The sequence below is a fragment of the Fulmarus glacialis genome, unplaced genomic scaffold (assembly GCF_000690835.1).
Source record: "Fulmarus glacialis isolate BGI_N327 unplaced genomic scaffold, ASM69083v1 scaffold12324, whole genome shotgun sequence".
NCBI classification, from domain to species: Eukaryota; Metazoa; Chordata; class Aves; order Procellariiformes; family Procellariidae; genus Fulmarus; species Fulmarus glacialis.
In genome coordinates, this window is record NW_009208756.1 from 472 (window position 1) to 20,995 (window position 20,524).

Here is a 20,524-nt window from a genome sequence, read left to right on the forward strand (position 1 = left end):
AGGCTGCAGGCGTGCTGCTGCAGGGCAGAGCTGGAAGGTAAATTAAGCCTCAAGGTCTTGATTCAGGTTTGAATAGTGCTGTACGTGATGCTCAGGGGAAGCAAAAGAAGGTGGGCTACCATCACTCTGTGTGAGTCAGGAACCAGGCAGCTGTAGATGGTCTTGAGCTGTGAGCAAAACGAAAGCCACACGTACACAGGGCAGTGAAGTACTGCTCTGTTTCCATCTCTGTTTTCTACAACTGTTTATTTAGGAAGTATAAGCAATTTTACGCATCGTTACAAGTACCAAAAAGCAGTATTAAGACACACAAAATGGGCTTCTCACATGAGGGACGGTGATGGAGTTGCATTTTGGCACGGTGCTAGCAGGTCCGAGTAACTAGGTCCCACACCCTTTGGAGCGTGGTGCTCCTGGGGATTTTTCTGAATCGAGTGGCTATTTGGTCGTCAACTCCCCTGCAGCAAGACCCCCAGGAGTACGACACCGATTTGTATGTAAACACAGTCCGGTACCAGGGGTGAGCCTGGGAAGCACGACAGAGGCAGCAGTCATGTTAACTAATCCCCATGCTGCCTCTGGCTGCATTATGCGCTTTTAACTCCTTCCCTACAGGTCTCTTATGACTTAGACTCCCTCCAGCCTGGGGGAACTTCTCTTTCCAGAGAAAGCCCGTCGTCATTCTGGTCACCATGAAGGACCATTTTCCTTGCCCACACCACTTTCTGCTTGAAAGCTACTTGAGGGTTACCAAGTGATCAGCTGGTAATAGATGTGCTACCGCTAGGAGTATTTAGTTTTTAGTCTTGTCCTGGTGCTATTTAATAATTAAGCATGCCTCATCACTTGCGCACAAGTCTTGTTCCCCTCCTAGAGACATCCTTTCCCCATCCACCTGGCTCTTTTTGTGTATTTTGTTATATTGCCAACCTCTTCTGAGATGGAGTCCGTTCCTCTGGGATAACGTGTCCAGTCACATTCTCTCACACCGATACATTTTTAAAAGTTCTTGTCAAGAGCGATGCAAGCAAATGCTCCTATAAATCACGCATGTAACTTCTGCAACTTGAATTCAATATTTTCTCTACAAGTAAAAAGAGCAACTCGAGATACTACAGAAACACAAGACTGGGTTCAGCTCCTTGCAGCCACAGTTCGGAGGCGAGTGCCCCGCTGCACAGCAGCACTGCCACCCGCCCCGCAGCCCCACAGCCGCCCGGTCCCCACCTCGCTCCAGCCCTTCCCCTCCGCCCGCACAAGGGCCAGACGGCTGACCGGACAGGAGCCCCGTTTTAGTTAGCACTAATCCATGTCCCCTGCGAGAGCGGGAGCTCCTTCTTTTGGCACAGCCCTTACGCTGGCTGGGGCCCTTCTGTGACCACCCCAGCCCTGCCTGGGGTCTCCCTGCATGGTCTCCCTGTCTGGGCAGCGACAGCTCTTCAGAGGGTGACTTCACATCCGAAACAGGCAGTCAGTGGAGGTGGCATGAACTGCTCTCCAGAAGCTCCTCTAGCTTACACTAGATGCTGTCTGGACAGCTGCAGTAGGTGAAATCAATCCACCATGACGATTAGTTATAAAAACATCCCCCACACCATGAAGTTAGATTTTCTTCTGCAAGCTAGGGAAGTTGGGGTGATGGACCCCGTCTTTCCCCCTAAACTGAACAGGACCAGGGCATGGGCTCAGGCAATGCCCAGCACTCCCTGCGTCCTGTGCCAAGCCACGCTCTCCCTGGCAGCGGCAGGCAGGCTGGGGACAGCAGAGGTCATTCCCAATCAGCAGCACAGGCACAACCAATTTAGGTTGGTATTTTTGTGGGGAGAGGGGAGGAGAGCAGGCTGCAGCCACGCCGCTCGCACCCAGAGGCAGAGGCTGGGCCTTGGCGCTGAGCAGCACGGCCAGGGTGTGCACACCCCGTCCCTCCGGGCTGCCCGGTCATTGCGAGCGCCAGAGAGAGTCCTCTACAAGGTGAAAAAAAATTATTTTTGTCTCCTGTTCTTCCCAATCCACAATGCTGCTTCTGCTGGAGGAACAAATACGTATTTATACAGGGTGCAACTTCTGCTAACCCAGGGTCATCTGCTCATCCTTGTGCCGTCCTAGTATTTTGGCTTAGTGGAAAACATAAGTGAATTCCTACTGCCCAGGACTATCACACCCTGTGCTGGCTGGCTGGCATCAGAATCAACATGTCTGTGCAAGTATTTGTGATCATTTTTGTCTCTTCTTAACAATCAGAACTGTTTCCTCTGCGCTTACTAACATTTTGCAGAGAGGAGGGGTATCCCAGAGCAATGCTTGTCTAGCCCATAATCCTTTTTTTTGCTCAAGTGACTGTACAACTGCTCTGAATGCTCCAACTCGTCTTTCCGTATTTGTAGAAATTACATTTATTTGAATCTTCCAGGATTTTCAGGTTTGAATTCCCATCTGTTTTGTACATTGCACGGTCTCTTCACACGTTTTCTGCATAGATGCTTCCTGCAAATCCAGCAAACTTTAAGCTTGCCTTTCAAATGCCACACATTTTGCCTCAAAGCTGCATGGGTTCTGACATTCAGCTTTTCTTTTGATATGCTTTAGGGAAGAAAGTTCAGTCACCACAGAAAGATTATATTCTTAGCATGAAAAGATATTTTGATTAACTCCTTGTGTCCTCCTGTGATGTTTCAACTCGCGGGCAAGGCACACAAGCCCTTGAGCTCCCCTGGGGACCCGTGCCAAGGAAGACCCCACAGGAAGATGTGCAGCTGACATGGACTGCTGTAACCAGCAAAAATCCTCCAAGAGAAATCGGGGCCAGCACAAGGAACAGGCGCAGCATCACCCTGAATTACAAGGCGTTATCCGGGGGCATTACATGGTACATGCCTGACCTGTCCCCCACTTGGTTAAAACTTAACTCCAGGCAGAAACAAGAACACGAAACCCCAAAAGCCCAACAGACACTGAAGCAGCCCAAACACCCGACAAATATTGGTTCATCCTTAACAAACCCTGGGTGATGGAGATGCTCTTTGAGCGAATTGCGTGTTCTGTAGACAGGTAGCTACTGTTTTTACTACTTTTTATGAAATCTTTATACATTTTTAGATGCCGAGCTCACCCAGATTTCAGGAAGCAAGCACACACACATAAAATCTGACCCAGTATTGTGATTAAACAGCCAAGTACCTTTAAAGACATTACTGTAAGCAGTAGGATTAACAAACATTTCAGAACTCAAAACACTGAGGTACATAAGGTACCTTCATGAAGCTGTACTGCTTTTAATTTAGGGTATGTCAGTATTTCTTTTCAACCACCTTTCAGCAAACCTTCCTCTCAGCACTTGGAATTTTGGACCCAGCAGCACATCACATCATCACATGTGCTTTTATTTTTTTTTCATAAAATATTTGTTCCTTCTACCCAAGATCTTTTTACTGGAACCCACTGATACCATTTTTGTCTGTCTCAAATAGAAGCTGGGTGTTGAACCTGCAGTACTATAATCTAGTGTGACTGCTTTATCTCCTCTTCCAGACATAGCTTTTATTTTCATTGATGCTCTTCTTGGTGCAGGGCTGTTGCCTTCAGAGACAGACATGTTTACATCCTAGAGGAGAACTCTCAATATGTGGCTTGTTCACTTCTGAAGAAAGGATAAAGCTATTTTTCAAGGCTGTACCTCAACCCTTCTCTTGGAAAAGCACATTCATTTCGAGACTCATAGAAGAGTCACCTCAGCTCCTTGATGTTGCTACCAGGTAGCTGCTCCCTGCGTGTGTATTCTGGAGACCTTCCCTTCCCAAATCCCATGTGACACAGGTAGTCATGTCCCACGAACACATCTCCTACTGCAGGTACAGCAGCCAAAACACTCATCGTTGCTTTTATCTTTGTTGATCTGTTGTCTGCCCTGGTAGGGATCTGGCGTACAGCTGAAGTCCCTCACTTAACTCCCTTCTCCCTGAAGTGCGCTAACGCTTAAACAATCCTCCACGCATCACAGTCAGCTGTAACACAAAACACCTTCCGTGTCAAGCTGTGAAATTGATTGTTATTGCATTGTTTACTTGAATATATATGTATTTAGTCAGTATTAGACACCCCCTATGCCCATCCTTGTGTCAGGCTAACAAATGACTGCTGAAGTCCCACAATGCACAAAGACAACATTTCAGTTCTGTTTTTCCCCTCTCAGTGCCATTTAATACGTAAACACACAACTCCACAGCTGTGAAGGGAACATTCCCCTTCCCTGAATCAATTGTGTTTGCATACCTGAATTTCAACTGTGTACAAAATATTAGGGACTGATGTGTTGTCCCTAAGAAATTACATCCTTTTCTGTATCTGGAACTCATTTTAACCCCTAAACAGCATACCTTTTTTGTCTTCTTACCCCAGAGAAGAGGTCTCAGCATAGACCATCACCCAGCAGGTGCTGGGGAAAGGAAGGACTGGATTATTTTACTGTTTGAGACAAGAAGTTTATACCAAATCCTTGGCATGCTCTTTTCTCCCAGTGTACTTTGTTCCACACATTTTTTGTCTTTGCTGGTGGCCAGTCGGACTGACCACTGATCACACCAACAGTGCAATTCCAGCAGCAGTTTCTGCCTGACGAAAATAAATCCTGTGTATGTGTTACCAGGGTATGAGTAGAGGAAACGGATGGCACGTTAGGTGGTATAAGAAGAGCGTGAAGAAAACCAGCACCACTTCCAATACCTTCATTTAGCAAGTGCTGACACGACTGCCTAAAATCTCTTTTGCCACCTTTCAGAAGCAGCTTTCTGCAGAAATCCAGGGCTGCAGATCCACGCGGGCACCCAGCCACCGCTGTGGATCAGAGCACACAGTGATCAATCTGGTTACCATTGTTTCCAACCTTCCTCCAAAGCTGCCTACCTTCTGCCTTTGGTTTCACACCTCTCAGCGACTCTGGATCCAACGCATCCCCAACATGTGTTTGTCCTGTTATTGGTTGGGATAGAGTTAAATTTCTTCCTAGTGCTGTGTTATGGATTTAGTATGAGAAGAATGTTAATTACACACTGATGTTTTCAGTTGTTGCTAAGTACCCTGCTACCCGTCTGTAAGAGACTTGAGCTGTAAAAAAAAAAAAAAAAAAAAAAAAGAAGCATTGGGAGGGAGCACAGCCAGGACAGCTAGCCCAGCTGGCCAACGGGGTATTCCGTACCACATGTCATGCTCAGTATAGAAATGCTAGGCATGTTCCAGGAAGTAGCTATCGCTAGTTGGTTATCGGTCAGCGCGGGTGGTGAGCAATTGCATTGTGCATCGCTCATTTTGTATATTCTATCATTATCATCATTATTTTCCCTTTTCTGTTCTATTAAACTGTCTTTATCTCAACCCATGAGGTTTTTTTCACTCTTATTCTTCCGATTCTCTCCCTATCCCACTGGGGGCAGAGAGAGTGAGCAAGCGGCTGCGTGGTATTTGGCTGCCTGCCAGGTTAAACCACGACAGTGTTGGAGTCACAAAGCCTTTTAATCCTCAATTTGCTTCCGAAACAGAGCGCCAGGGCCAAAGGGCTGCCCTGCAGACAGCTCTTCTCTCAGAGGCTGATAGGGGTCAGAGTGCTGGAAAGCCCAATTCAAATAACATAGGAACTTTGCAACTGGGTCCTGGAAATCACACCAATGGCCTCAGCCCTGTAGGCTTCAGTGTAAGACGAGAAATACGTGGAACCAAACCCTTGCCTCTCCTTCAAATCAGTTGTCTTATTGGTGCTGTATGTGACCACAACCGATGCAGCTGGGCATGTATTAGTCTGTTCTGATGCTCCTCATGTGGCACGAGAAAGTGCACATCAAGCAAATTAAAGGTGTCACAACAGATACGATCCCAACGTCTGATGGATGGTACAGGCAGGCTTTAAGTAAAATCAGATTTTTCAGCCTCAAATCTACAGGGTAGGGTAGCTAATGTGATTTTTGTCCTGTTTTATGATTAAACTAATGTAGAGACCATAAACTATTCTTATTAAATAAAGAATTAGGATCTGAGCAATCTAGGGAGGTTGATGTACTTGGTTGCTTCACACTAAAAAAAAATTAAAAAAAAAAAATGAAGCAGAATGGGATGGGAAGGACTTTTTTTTTTTTTTGCTTGTTTTGGTTTATCCTCTGCAAATCTAGGACGGACAAGAAGAGGGGTGAAAGGGACAGCTGACCCTACAGACCCTGCTGCTGAGCGTGTTCAGCCCTCATGATCTTCCCTGATGAGGAACATGCAAGGGATGCTCACAGAAGAGCCCACCCTGAAGCAAACAACAAATCTCTTGCTTATTTAGTTTGACAAAGTCAAAACCCAACATAATCCAGTTTGAAGTACCCACATGGGGATGAAATCTAACAAGCACGGCCCTGTGGCACAGCAGGCACCACCAGCTCCGCAGCAACCTCCAGCCGCCCGTTCCTGAGGTCACAATCCCAGCAGGAAATAAAATGCAAATCCTTAAGCAGACATCCTGTACTGTAGGCATAGGTCACCCAGGGACTGGGTTTTCCATTTCTTGAAAATTTTCAAGGAAAGATGTGGTAATTTCCAAAACATCACACTAATTCTACTCCATTTATTACTCCTGATGAGAAATTTTGTTGTCAGGACCATAAAGGTCTCCTCTGGTCCCTACAGTCCACAAAATGACAACCTTCCCTTGGTCCTGTACTGAATCATCACGCTAAACTTCACTGCATCATATCTCCTCTAGCATCTTTTGGTAAACAGCCATTTCTTCAATAGAAAAAAGATAAAAGGGATACTGTGAGAGAAACTTTTGTAATGTTTTCAGCTACATCAAAACACTGTGCAAGCTCCTTCTATTTCAAGTTTGTTCGTCTGCCCCCTTTAAAAGGAAGTTATTACAGATCAGGTTTTTTTCACAGCTTGGACTGTTATCTTAACCTTGCACAAAGACTTCTTCCAACAACAACAACCCCCCCACAAAAAAAAACCCCACAAAACATCCTTTTGGTAATTACAGTAAATAAAAAAGACAAGTCATACTATGGAAGCATATACACATTTAACTAACATATGTGTGGTCAGGTTGTCTTCCCGCCCCCCCCAACCACTTTAGGCAATTAATCTATGCCAGGCTGAAGATTCTCTAACAGCTAAAAATCAACATGAGACTAAAAAGTATATTTAATGTTCAAAAAAAACCCCAAACTAACCCCCCTAGGAAATCTAATTCCTGCACAGTTCTGATCCCCCACGTCACTATCGGCCATGTATGGCTCGAAGGCTTTGCCCTGCGCCCAGTGACTCTGCACACTTCTGCCCATGGGAAAAGGTCTAAAACCAGCAGGGAAAAGTCCACCAGCAAATTCCTCTTGATGATGAACGTAGGGAATACCAATACCATCACATTTTTGGCGATGACAGGATGCTGCGAGGAGACCGCTCTCTCTGATACAAAGATCTAGACCTCCCATCTTCAAGTTCCACCTTTGCCAGGCCACAGAGCCATATTGCTGTCACCAGGCCATTTTCAAAGGAGCAACAACTATATTCTGCATTAGCAATTGCTTTCCAAAGGATTCTGTGTGTGGCCCCACGTGGAGCACCTTGCGGGCGTAAACAATCTCTCCTCCTGGTCCCCTTTGAGGCAGCACCACTATGCCGTCACCTGCACTGTCCCTTCTTACCCCCCAGGCTAAGGTCCCTGAAAAGTCTTTGACAGAATCATAACCGGTCCAGAAATTTCCTCATTCCTCAGGTTTTCAGCCCACATGCAAGCAGAAGCAGCTGAAAGGAGCCTGCCCATGGCCAGGCAGAGTGCTCTGCGGACCACCAGCACGTGCCCGGCTGAACCAGCTGCAACGCGCACTGCGGGGAAAGTCTCTCCTTCCGAAGCCAGCGGGACGAGGCTGGCATAAGGAGCTGCCCCACACCTTTGCTCCTGCGTGAAGTCCCCATTCCTGCCCCTGCCAAGTCACAAATTGTAGTTTCGACCCTTTATTCGCCCAATCTGTAAATAATTTCAGTTTTGGAAAAGCTTTGCAACTGACTTGGAAAAGGTTTGTTTTGGGTTTTTTTGAGTAAGATTTTGATCTGCCTTCTCCTTCCAAACCTGAATATACAAGTAAGGTAAGAAAATATCATGGCTTTTGCATTTCTTTTTTTAAAGATGGATTTCTCTTGAATAGAGAACACATCGATGCAATCAGTATCGATCCAGAGGGAAATGAAACTGCATTTCAAGCTCTCTAAAAACACCAACATTTAATTTTATAACATAACCAGGGGTTTATTCCACAATATAAACTGCAACATTTGATACAAGCTACCCAAAAAAGGAGAAAGCCAAAATACAGCTGTGGCAATTACTTTACAGAGCTTTTTTTTTTTTTCCTGTCTTCTACATCACTGGGCCATCAGTGACACTAGGATCTAACATTCGCTTTCTGTACATCAACCAATGCTAGAAGCAACACGCTGTTCAGAATTGTCATTCCAGTCACTGAAACCAGACATAGAAGTTATTGCTCAGATAAATAAACCTAGTCTACGAAAAACAAAGTGGAAAAAAACTAAAGTCTCCAAAGAGTTAACAGAGTAAACAGGGATTTCCTCAAAAGAGGATTTATTGGAAAATTCATGGTGCAGGTTTTTTTGCACCTAAACCAAGCTGAATTAAATACGCCGGTAAATCCCAGAGAGGTAATTTAATGCTGTACAATAAAAGGTGCATGTTTCAAATGCCTTCCAAATCGGTGGAAACCCCTGCTAAACAGTCAGCATCTCAAACCTCAACAACCACAAACAGATCAAGGGAAAATACAAAAGTGTCAAAAATTGTTTTGAGTTCTGGAAAATGATCCCATAAGGATAGAAGTAGCACCATTTGCAATCTGGTTCTTAAACCAGCCCCTGTGGCTTTATTGGAAAACTCTGATAACCTTCTTTACTCAAGTCCTGAACCGTTTATGGGGAGTTTTACTTCCGATATTGAGAGTCCTTCCCAGTGCAGCTGATGCAGATGTAGTCCTCCTTCTCTGCCATTTCTGGAGAGATGCCCACACACACCTGGTGGAACCACTGGTTGCAGCTGCCGTCGCACTGGACCCAATCCACCTAATGAAGAACAGACATACTGGTGTTCAGAGAAGGACCAAGCCAATACAGCATTCATGAGTCATTTTTGGGCACTTAATCTATTTAAATGAGTGCAAAACGTCCCATTCTACAGCTGGCTAGTGCTGGATATTCAACTCGTGCTCACTGTTCTCTGGACTCTTGCAGTCCAGCTCCTCTGAAGCTGAGAGAAGGGCACGCTTCCCTTACCCCTCCTGTTGCTTTCCCACCTATAGCAAGACTGTGGATGGCAGCTTCACCACGGCCCTCCCAGGCACCCGGGGATGTCCCTCTTTTCCATCTTCCAGTAGGGATGGGCCTGTGCAGAGCTCCACGGCCCTGCCCCCATCCACAGAAAGGCTGCAGCCCACAAAGGCTCTCTACACCCTTATTTCAAGAGCACAGTTGAATGCGGTGTCTGTGCAGCCCCACCTCCTCCCTCCAATTCCATGCAGATGTTTTGATGTCCACCTGCCTTCCCCAGTCTCAGCTGCACGGCTGCTCTTGGAGAAGGTGGGAAGGATCGTTACCAGATGTGTCCCAGCAGCGGCAGACACTCTCTGGGTTATTAAGTGCCTCACGCCCTCTTTGTACACAGTACTTCTGTAGTCAAACAGTCAGGGCAGCTGAATGTCCTAGATCCCAGCATTCAGTACACCACAGCGGGCCTGCCCCCACTGACCTCATCTCCCTCAGGCTGGAGACAATTCACAGCAGGGCAGATGGCATCTTCATCCTCAGAGTCCTCCTGCTCAGAGAATGACGTGTCTGATGGAAGCAAGTGGCTTTCACTGGAACGCTGCATCTCAAAGAGACGCTCCCGCTCTCTCTCCAGTTTGTTAGTGCAGAGATCCTTTGAGTGATTCAGTTTCAGTTTCTTCTTTTTGGGTGTTCTCATTTTTTTTACTCTTGCTCTCTTCTCGTCATAGAAGCTCTCTCTCTCAAAACGCCGCTTTAGTTTTCTCTCCATGTAACTAATTCCATCTTTTTTCCCTCGGCAACACTCATTCTATTGGAAAGACATTTTGGCAAAATCGTAAGTATGCAGCTAACGCTCATTGTCCTGTTATTACATACCCTGCTTTTAGGAATAGGCTTAAGTAAAAGTGCAGCGTTTGACAGAGTGCTGCCTTTTCAGCAGAAGTGGGATGTGTAAGGGGAGCAAAGGATAGCGTCACACTCCAGTGACAGAATTTATATAAAAAAAGATTCTCATTTCCTGCCTCTTGAGTCCACTGCTTCAGAGGCAGCTCTCTTGGAAAGCCTCTTAAAGACAGGACAAGAGTCAAATTAGGATAGATGTATTTAAAATACAGTGTCACCATAAAAACCAGATTCAAATTGCAAAAATGCATTAGGCCACAAATTCTATTCAATAGTTTGTAATAAATTCATTATCAACTTCTTGACCCCTTTTGAACAAAAAAATGTATTTTCATGGAAGTACAGACACACACACAAACCTCTTTGTAAAGCTTATGGGTTCAGGCAGAGCCGCTACTCCAAAGTGACCCCAATCTCATTGCTGTTGTCAGACACTTGCCTTTTCATTTGTCGGTCCAACGGATGACCTCTGCTCTGTTTGCAAAACAGGGCTTTGCTTTGTGAATAGGATCTGGTACAGCTCCTGTATTTCAGGCAGAGAAACCTGTAGCAGCTGGGCTTCCATCATCAGCTCATCCAGCTCTGTGCTAATGACTATTATGAAAGACAGGGAGAGAGGAGAAAAGGAATTCTTCAGTGTCAGCACTGACGAGAACTGCACAGATAATGAAAATTCTTCTCTGGTAGCACATAAAAAAAAAACTGTGAAAGACTTTTTAAAATCTGCAACTGTACGAATTAACTTTTATCTGTTCCCTCTTCACTGCTCATTTTTAACAGCAGGGTTAAAAGGAAAGATAAACGCTTGCACAGCAGTTACTGCACTGTGGCTCAGTACCCTTCCAGGCTTGCACTTCTTGCTGGTTCGAGGAGATGCACTTGCCATCATTCTCCACCATTTCTCCTGCTTCTGAAGCTGCAAGAAGCGTGATGGTCCCCTCACTACATAACAAGTGGGTAAGATGAACAAACTGAGTGAAATCCGTAAGTGAAGCCAAGAGAGGAGAGGAAGAAAAGCTGAGAGGATGAGCCTCGCACAACTGAGTCCTGCCGCACAGTCACTACTACTGCTGCTATCGAGCTTACCAAACTTGCATTGGGCTTTTGAAATAGTCACAGCTACGGGAAGTCAAAATCATTGTGTAAATAACAGCTTTTTAATATAGTATTCAGTACAACTCAAGTATGGCCTGACAGCTAAATCTGGTTGTACAAAGGACTGCCTTGTTTGATTTTAACTGTAACGTTAAACTGAAGTGAGTGTCTTGTGTAAAATTAGTACGGACTAAGCTGCACTGACTTGAAAACATGAAGATAAGGCTGGACCTGTGTCCCTGGAGCATTATGCATCAGGAGGAAAGAAATGATAAATAGCTTCTTTTACAGTTGTAAAATGATGCAATTTATAGCATGTCTGTGTTAGTCCAATAAACACCAAGTCTGAGCTAGGAAGCATGCAGAACCTGTGCTGAGTGACCCAGAGCACAGCAGCAGCCACAGCAGCTAAGAAAACTCCCAGGTCTCTGCGACTCTGTGACAGTTGTGCTGCAGCAAAACTTAGGTGGACCCGTGTCCTACGGATTAAGTACCCTGTGGTCTCCAGCACTACTTCCCCACGTTGTTCCCATCCAGCTCCTACAATTTCAGTGGCCTCCCCCCTCCCCTCCATTTCCCCTCCTGCAGCCCGTTTGGCTGGCCACAGCCCACTGCATGCTGTTCACGTGGGAAGGGGCCAGCTCTCGGCTGATACCTCTTCTCCTACTGCGCCACATCTTTTCATTACATGTGGGAAATTTGTATTGTTGAGAAATTTACCCCTCTGCCAAAGCTGGACATTAAGTTCCAAAGCTGCTGAGGGGATGGAGAAGCAACCAGACGCACTTCGCAGTCGCGTGCCTCCCGCCTCCCTGCCTTAGCCACCTCCTGTTGACCAGGACACCCAGTCTTCTCCACCAAACACAGGGGAAAAAAAGGGGGAGGAGGGGAACATCAAAATGAAGATTACAAACCATGAAGTGGGATGCAGTGCTGTCCTGTAGAAAATGGAGAATGTAAATATATGGTTCTGTTATCCCAGTCATGAGGCATGGAGAATGACATAGCTCCAATTGTCTGGGAAACCTAAAAACAAACAAAACATAATGCATAGATATTTTCACTAAACGTGTAGTTTTGAAGTGTCAAATAACTGCAATAGAATCAAAACTTGTTTCTCTTACAGTTGCTTAAATCTTGTATTCCTACAAACTGTTCAATCTAATACATCCAAATCCTTCATCCTACACCTGGAAATAGGCAAAAGCAACTTTATTGCCAGAATTCTTAGCTGTGAATTATCATTTCCACAGGGATCGGAAACTAGCCCTAGTGCATGCAGCAGCACGCTCTACCAGAGGAGAATGAGCCTGTGGAGCAGAGACAACACTGGCAGAGTCACTGCAGGGATAATCCCTGACTTGCAGAAGCGAGGGCTTCAGCTGTAGCATTGACTCTGGGTAAGTATTACAGTTTCCTCCTTTTGTGCACAATAAAGAAGTGATTTCTCACTGCCTTGATCCAATGAGACACCAAACTGCTTTGAAGCATTTTACCTCAGCACGCACAGAAGACATGCCAATGGCAAAATGTGCGCTTACTTATGCAAAGGCCACTTACGCAAGAGTCAGTTTCGGACTCATGAGTGTCAGAAAGGCATTTCACCAGATGCCTTCCAAAATATCATCCACCTCGCTAATTCAAGTGTCTGGGCCCCTTTCAAAATCTGGCTCTCATTAATTCTCACAGCTGTTTTTCAAGTGAATTTTTCAAACTCATCTAAATACTCCACATTCTTCACTTTAGCCAGTGCCAAAGAAGCCCAACTCCAGTGGTTACTGCTACGAGCTTCTCTGGGGGAATGAGAATGTTGGATTACCCCAGGTAACAGGGAAAATAAAGTTGTTACAGGACAGGAGAGCAATACTGAGACACTGGATTCACTGAAAAACCACCTCAAATCCATCAAGACCAAAGTTTTAGCTCAGCTCCTGTGCTGAGATGGCTCTGGAGGCCACCTCTGACCTTCCCTCCGTACCACTGCCTCCAGGAAGGCTCCTTAGCTCAGGCACAGCGAGGGACCCAAGCTGACGCACATGGTCCAATGCTCTTCCATCGAGGTTCCCAGGGACTTCGATTTGCGAAATACAGTTGCAGGGACCTGAACTAGTTCTGCTACAGTTACCTTGATTTAAGAGGTTTACTGACTCGAGCTCCAGACCACACAAAAACGGTTAGACTGCTTTCAGGTCAGAGGAACCTCATGGTACCATGCTGAGCTAATAAAACTGTGCTAATAAAACTAAGCTTACTGCTTCCATTTCTGGCTCAAACATCAACTTATATGCCCAAAATCTTGCCCCGTTTTTTTCAACCATACTAGTTGGTCTAGTAAAAAGATACTTTTGAACCTACATTATCAGAAAAATTCTCTTATATGCCTAAACATAGTTTTAATTTCTAAAACTAGGCTTGCCTATTTGAAAAATTTGGTCAACGTTTGGCACATTTTATGTTTTAACATAACTAAGCGTGACAACACAAAACACACAGACTAACGGTAACAGGGTTGGACTAGCAAAACTAAGGTGTTTCAATCAAAAAGTAAAAGCAACAGAGTGCATTCCATTTTGGGATGTTTTATGTTCTTTATGCTGCACAGACCTTGTATTTCAGATTTTTTCTGCATTTATTATCTCAGGAGAACTAGAAATGCTTAACCCATTTCCCCACTTTCCCTGTGCTTTTCGCTGAAAGATCTTTACTGGAGGAAGTCTGAAACTCCTTCGTGACCACACCTGGAACAGTTACTGTAGTTTAACTCAGTAATATTAGCAGAATATTCAGCTTAGGAGTTCTAGTGAGTGATAAGGAGAAGAAGGAGCAGTAACGGATGAAGATACCCTGTTGAAAACAACCTCAGAGAGCTAAGCTGGTAACACACTGGACAGTTTGTGCCTCTGTTACTAATTCTCAACACTTAAAACTATATTGAAATACTTGTAAGAACAGAATATAAAAACTAATTAAATACTAAGCACTGTAGAAACAATAGCTTTAGCAGCTCTGTCGTTAATGGTGTCACATTAGAGCGTAGAAGCTGGGAGGAGGAGAAGGGAGAATAGGCCCTTGAGGAGTAATTGTTCCCAGGACTCCAGCTGAAGAACACGAAGCTGTTGCTGGAGGACACGCACATCCTGGCTAACTGTCAAGGCAGAACCCAAACTCCTTATATCTGTAAAGCAACACATGAACAATCTGCCTTGCCAGTATTTGTATGCAGATACACGAACCCAAAACCCAGAGAAGTGTTACAGACTGTAGCCAGGAAACCCAGAAGCAGCTCAGCCTCACCTTGTTTGTCTCTGGCAATTGGCCTGCTGTGGTTTGCCATCTGTTGTACAATAATCCTGAGCCAACTTTGTCTTGTATAAGTTTTAGATTCCCTGAATACAACATTTGTTGTGCTCTGTGCTGCCAGTTCACAGTTCTCTCGATCATATACCGTAAGGCATCCCCCTCAGGAAGCCTCACACGGATACGCTGCAAGGAGGCCAGCAACGGTAAGATCTTTTCTAAAGGTGGTTTTTCTGACCGATGGCAGTGTGGACAGAGCCACACACGAGGTCCCTGCAAAACGCTGGGCACCGAAACACAGCTGGTGTGGAAGAACCCTCTGCAGAGTTCACACTGTATCATGGGAGCAGCCGGCTCCTTCTGGCACAGACAGACTTTCAGTTCTGCGTCCTCCTCACTGGACAGCACCTTCACTTCGTTTGCTGCTCGCAGAGAACGCAACGCTTCCATCTCCTTTAATCGGGCCTCCCCAAGCGTAGCCATCTAAAAGGGAGTTCAAAGAAAGGGATGAAATCGTGAAAGGAACATTACTCATTAGAAACAGGGTGCCCTTTGCACAATCACACTCTTCAGATACGCCAGCAAGTATTTCAGATTGTTAAGAAGCTCCTCACCCCTGTACGCCTTCAAGGCTCTGAATGTTTGAAGCAAAGCAGTTACGAGGATGTGCGGCGATCTGACTTCAGTTTCCTTCCGTTCTCTCATCAGGCCCAGAGATACAAAGTTGTTCCTTTGCAAAAAATAACCTCCTAACTCCCTTCCTCTCTGTTCCAAATCCTTCACATTTTGTACTACAAAAACATTACCTTCATTAAAGCAGCTTAAATTCTTAAATTCTGAAACAAGTGCAGATTTGGCTTGCAGGTACTCCTCTATGAACATGTCTCTCAAATACGTAGTCTGACGCTGTATAATCGTAAAACATATCTGGGCAGTTTTCAGAAATACAAATGCATCTCTGATATCCACCTTGAACACGCTGTCAAGTGCACAGGGCCATACCCTGACCTATGTACTCGCTTTGGGGTTTGTAAACACCAAGTGAAATTCAGGTGTACTCCTGAATGCATTGTTTGCCCTTTCTACACCTGCTCATGATCTTTTTTTCAGGAATCTTTAGCATTAGCTGCTATTAAAGATAGCAATATATTTCAGCTTCATAAAGGCTATTAGGAGCAGCTGCAACTAATAAATTCCATGCCTTTTATTATGTATATAAAAATAAATGTATACAGGAGGGTTTATAAATATATACTAAACAGTTATTTCACACATCATGGCTTTGAAATGTGATGACTAGAGAAAAATCAGCTATGCAAAAACTAGACAGCTGTGTCCAGTGTGAGCAGATATGGGACTCTGGCACAGCACACTACATTACGTACGCATGGGTGCTGAGCACTGCAGCTACAGCGCTGGGTTGTGAAAGTATCCAAACCTCCACTATAAGAAGATTCTCGTTCCCCTCATGCATCAGAAGCAAACCCTGCCACACTAAATGAATGCATTTTCCTGGGTGCAGCCCATGTGAGTATCCTTCTCTTTCAATACCCCAACCATTAACGAGAGGTGATCTAGTCAAAGAGGAGAAGGGTGTGCGATTCAAAGGACCCCGTCTCTTCTCCTTACAGCACTCGTAGGGACGCAGTCTGTAAGTCTGGATTTCTAGACAAGGGAGGCCAAAACCGAAGCACTGAATATACAGGTTTCAAGTAGTTGCCACAGGGTTAAAACTTAAATGTCCCATACCTAAAGGGACAATTATATTCAAACCCTACCAAATCAGTCTACTGCTCCTCATTAATCATGGGACATTGTTGAATCTGACAATGGTGGAGGCTCTGAAATAGGTCTTTCGGGATGAAGCACTTTACCACCAGCGACTAAGCTGCTCCATCCAGAGCTAGTGTTTTATTGATTTCATAATGCATGAGGGTTTTTTTAATTATTTATGGTGTTTGCTTTAATTATAAATGGTGTTGGGTTATTGTGTTCTTTGAAAGGATCAGACTCGGGAAAACCCTATCCTATCTTTAATAAGGTTTTGGTATGGTGGGGAAAATAAGTCTCAATTTTTTATTTTCCTATGCTTTGTTAGGCTACAGGCATTGCCTGGCAAACTGTAAGGCTACTTCATGCACAAAGACAACACATATTTTTTCCACTAAAAGCAATTTTGGGAAGTCTGAAGCAAGCACAGAAAAGCGCAGTCCTAGAAGTCCTTCTGCAGAACAGCATAGCAAGCAGAAAAGAGTGAGAAATAACACTCCTGCACAAGAGGCAAACATAAACAAAGATTCAAAGAACTTAGAAGAAACTCCAGTTTGAAAAAAAAAAATCTTAAACCACATACCGCAGATGCAGTATCTTTGCTCTCAGAGAGAGCTCTTTCTAAGTCACTCAGAGTCTCTAGCTTAGTGCTTTTTTTCTTTCCACTTGGCACTGGCTCCTTCAACTTCTTCTGCTTTCTCTTCAGATTCAGCATTCCAATATCACACCGGGGACATAACACCTGGTGGACAGAAAAGCAGTATTGTCTGCAACATTTTAAATGCATTCGTCCTGCCCTAACACAGCTACATATGACTGGTCAGAACAGGGATTCCTGCAGTTTTTTCCATCAAAGATTTGGGGGACTAGGATGAGGTTATCTGGAAAATGGGGAGAGCTGGAAGGTTAAAAATCCAGTTTTAAAAAATGGGCAGACCACAAACACCTCCATGTTTCATTTAGATTGCTGGTGTATAGAGACCAGCTAATACACTGAACAGCCTTCACATGATTTAAGCTGCAAGCCCTGGAAAACAGTAGAGGATTCCAGGGGCTGCCCTGCTGGGGGTAGGAGGGGGGCTCAGCGCAGGCCAGAGTGTGGCTTGTGCAAGAACTGCCGGTGTTCACACACGTGCAGCAACAGATTCAGAGGGCCAGCTAAAGCAGCTACAGCCTCACCCTTAGCACAGCCCAACCAAAAGGTCTGGCTGTCACCGCGCTGAGGTGGGCGAAGCGGGTATGAACCTGCTCTCCAGCGGCTGCAGCCTGACGCACTGAAGTAAATTCAGTGCCACAAATATGTCAATATTCCCATATTTATATTGAAAATGTCAGACTATGGCACAGCATGCTCTCATTAGCCACTGATTAAAAAGAATAGAGAAAGTATAGCTAAATCTTAAGCATTTTAAAAGTTTAAAATTATCATTAAAAGCATAGGTCAATCCAATAAAAATTACATTAAAATAAGTAATACAATCCTAAAACAATTCTGCAAATATACTTAATATTTACTGCTATTTCATGAGTTAATACTGTAACTCAGATGTGCTTTTGCTGTGGTATGAATGGTGGTTTTCTCCAGAGCTGAGGTCTCTTACCTCCAGAAGAGAATAGGGGGAGTTCTCACACAGAAACGTGTTAGCTGCACACTCCTTCCATGCTTGAACTTCTGACACCAAGGACTCCAGCCTCGGCAGGTAGTCCAGATGCACTGGAATAGATCGACCTCTTGTGACAAGTTCCACCAGTGTGTCCAGTACAGGCACACGTCCTCCAACCTGTCAGATTATAAATTAAAAAATGTTTGATGTATATAAGACATACCACTTCCATGAATCACAGCAAGTTATTTAGATTAACTGAAGGTAGAGCTTGTAAAGAAGAATTTACTGCTTAGACACTTCAGTCACTTCCATAGCTGTTATTCCAACATTTGTGCTTCTCATGTTCTAATCATTAAGTACACAGACAAAACTAATAAAATATTTGGGGGGGTGGGGGGAGAGGAGACAACACTTACCAAATGACAGGTTTTTTTTTTTAAAAAAAGAAAAAAAAAAAAGAGACTGCCAACAATATAAGCAGACTCCCAATCTAACAATCTGCATTCACAGCAGAAAATGAAAATAATTTCAAAATAGACCCAGAAGGCAAGTCTAACCCAGTCCCCAGCATGCCAAGAGCAAGGAACCATCTCAAGTATCCAATATGCCATTTTACAGCAAGCTCTGTTCATTCACTGAGCAGCCCACACCTAAGGCAGCCCAGCTACAAGAGGTCCAGCAGTACAGCAGCACTGAGAGGTAATTTATAAAATAGGCAGTGATATGGGACTCGAGAACTATTCATCAAGAACAACCCCAACATCTCCAGCAGCAAACCTCAAAGTACTGATACCAAGAACTTCCTGCACGTCACGACCGCAGGCATTTACTAAAATCTTCACAGAACTGAAGCAAAAATTCTTGGCACATACAGACACATTCTTCTATTTGCAGCAGGCAGGATTTCAGAATCCAAAACAAGAAATTGGCAAACGCCAAGAACAATTCACTTAAGTCCTCTCAAGATAGCCCTCAAAAGTTAGTATTGCATGAACTTTGTTCCTTCAAAATTAGCCCAGGACAACTAATTTTTTACGTAAAAGCTTCTTGACTCAAAAGAATTTAGCTCAGATAGGCCTGAAAATACTAGTAAGTCAGATCAGAGTTCACTTTATGGAAAAAACATAAGGACAAATGAAAATTTAAGAAAATATTTGGCAACTTATATCAAAGCGAAATCAAGGCTATCCCAGTCCCACCCTTTCCTGACCTGTGCAGTCCCACTGACCCCTCGCACGAGTACTTGTGAGGCCGAGCCATGAACCACTTCAAAGCGTCGGTCCAGGCTACAATCATTCACTTGGGCTTGAACTAGCCCGGTCAGTACTTGTGAGGCCGAGCCATGAACTACTTCAAAGCGTCGGTCCAGGCTACGATCATTCACTTGGGCTTGAACTAGCCCGGTGTCTGGCTGCCCGAGCAATCGTGCTAACAGAAGAGGGGAAGCGGGAAGTGAGAAGAGGGGAGAGTTAAGCTGCCATTGAACTGTAAAAGAAGCAAAGAACGTAAAAACACAGGAAAAGAAACTGGGTCCACACATAAAGGTGGAAAGGTTAAAAAGTCTGAAAGGTTAAAAAAAAAAGATTCAAGTGGGAAGTGCTAGAAGCCAAGGTGAAAACCTATATACAACTTTTGTTTAGAAGACTCTGGTTTTCAATCTCTGCCATCAGCTTTTTGCTCAGTTGAAGACTTATTTCAGAGTGTGAACATGGAAATGGAAGTCACACAAAGCTGGAAGGAGCCTCAAAAAATGGAAGAGGATGAAGAGACGAGAGAAGGAAAAAGAGGAAACCAAGTAACTTCCATCTCAAAATTCCAACAGAACTACTACAAAATTACAAGTATTTTAATCTACGAAATCAAAGGCCAACCATACAGGAATAGAACAAGAAAGAGCCTTGAGATTGGCCATGGTTAGTGCTTAACAAATGAGGGAATACCTCTCAATCACAGGATGTCTGAAATATCACTAACGATACAGCTGTGGAAACAGCAAATAAATTCTATGGGGCCTCAGAAGAGGCAGTTCCACGACCAGTAAGTATTAATATCCTTGTACCATCAGGTGTTGGTGAGGCATTACCTGCAGTACAGTACATGAGGCATACTCCAGAAAGGTGCATTCAAAACTGGAGAAAATACAAGGACAGGACACTTGTCTGATCAGGAATACTCCTCAAACAGGAAATCATAGGGTTTTTTTAGAAGATGCTAGAGGAAAATTATTTGTTTAGCCAGGCAAATGAAGGCTGTGCAAAGATACTGTTGATGACTTTAGGGGATTTGTTTATTCAAGAGTCAGCAAGCAGAACTTCGACTGTGTCACCTGCTCCATACTATGTGTTACAGGAGTGCAGTAAGATGGTGATCATCTTTTACAGTATAGCTGTTCTTTAGCTTGCTCATGTTATGAAAGCACTCTCTGAAAATAAGACACATTCGTTTAAGTTAGGACAGTGGTTGGAGCGTCTTAACAAAATGACTTCCACTAGCATGCAAAACATTTAACCTTATTTAACAAGAAAGTGATCTTCATAAAAATGCTACGAAGA

The 20,524-nt window shown here is 44.3% G+C and overlaps 1 protein-coding gene across 1 annotated transcript in view; it reads right to left on the reverse strand.

The window, feature by feature from the left end:
* Positions 1-8,488: 8,488 nt before the first annotated feature.
* KDM5B (lysine (K)-specific demethylase 5B) overlaps positions 8,489-20,524 on the reverse strand; it is a gene marked incomplete at its 5' end in the record, with an annotated part of 44,517 nt that continues 32,481 nt past the window's right edge. Inside the window, 7 exons of the mRNA XM_009576604.1 lie at positions 8,489-9,099; positions 9,782-10,108; positions 10,643-10,797; positions 12,213-12,324; positions 14,593-15,078; positions 16,949-17,107; positions 17,967-18,146. Of these exons, the coding sequence (XP_009574899.1) occupies positions 8,962-9,099; positions 9,782-10,108; positions 10,643-10,797; positions 12,213-12,324; positions 14,593-15,078; positions 16,949-17,107; positions 17,967-18,146 (1,557 nt within the window). The remainder of the gene's footprint in view (positions 9,100-9,781; positions 10,109-10,642; positions 10,798-12,212; positions 12,325-14,592; positions 15,079-16,948; positions 17,108-17,966; positions 18,147-20,524) is intronic.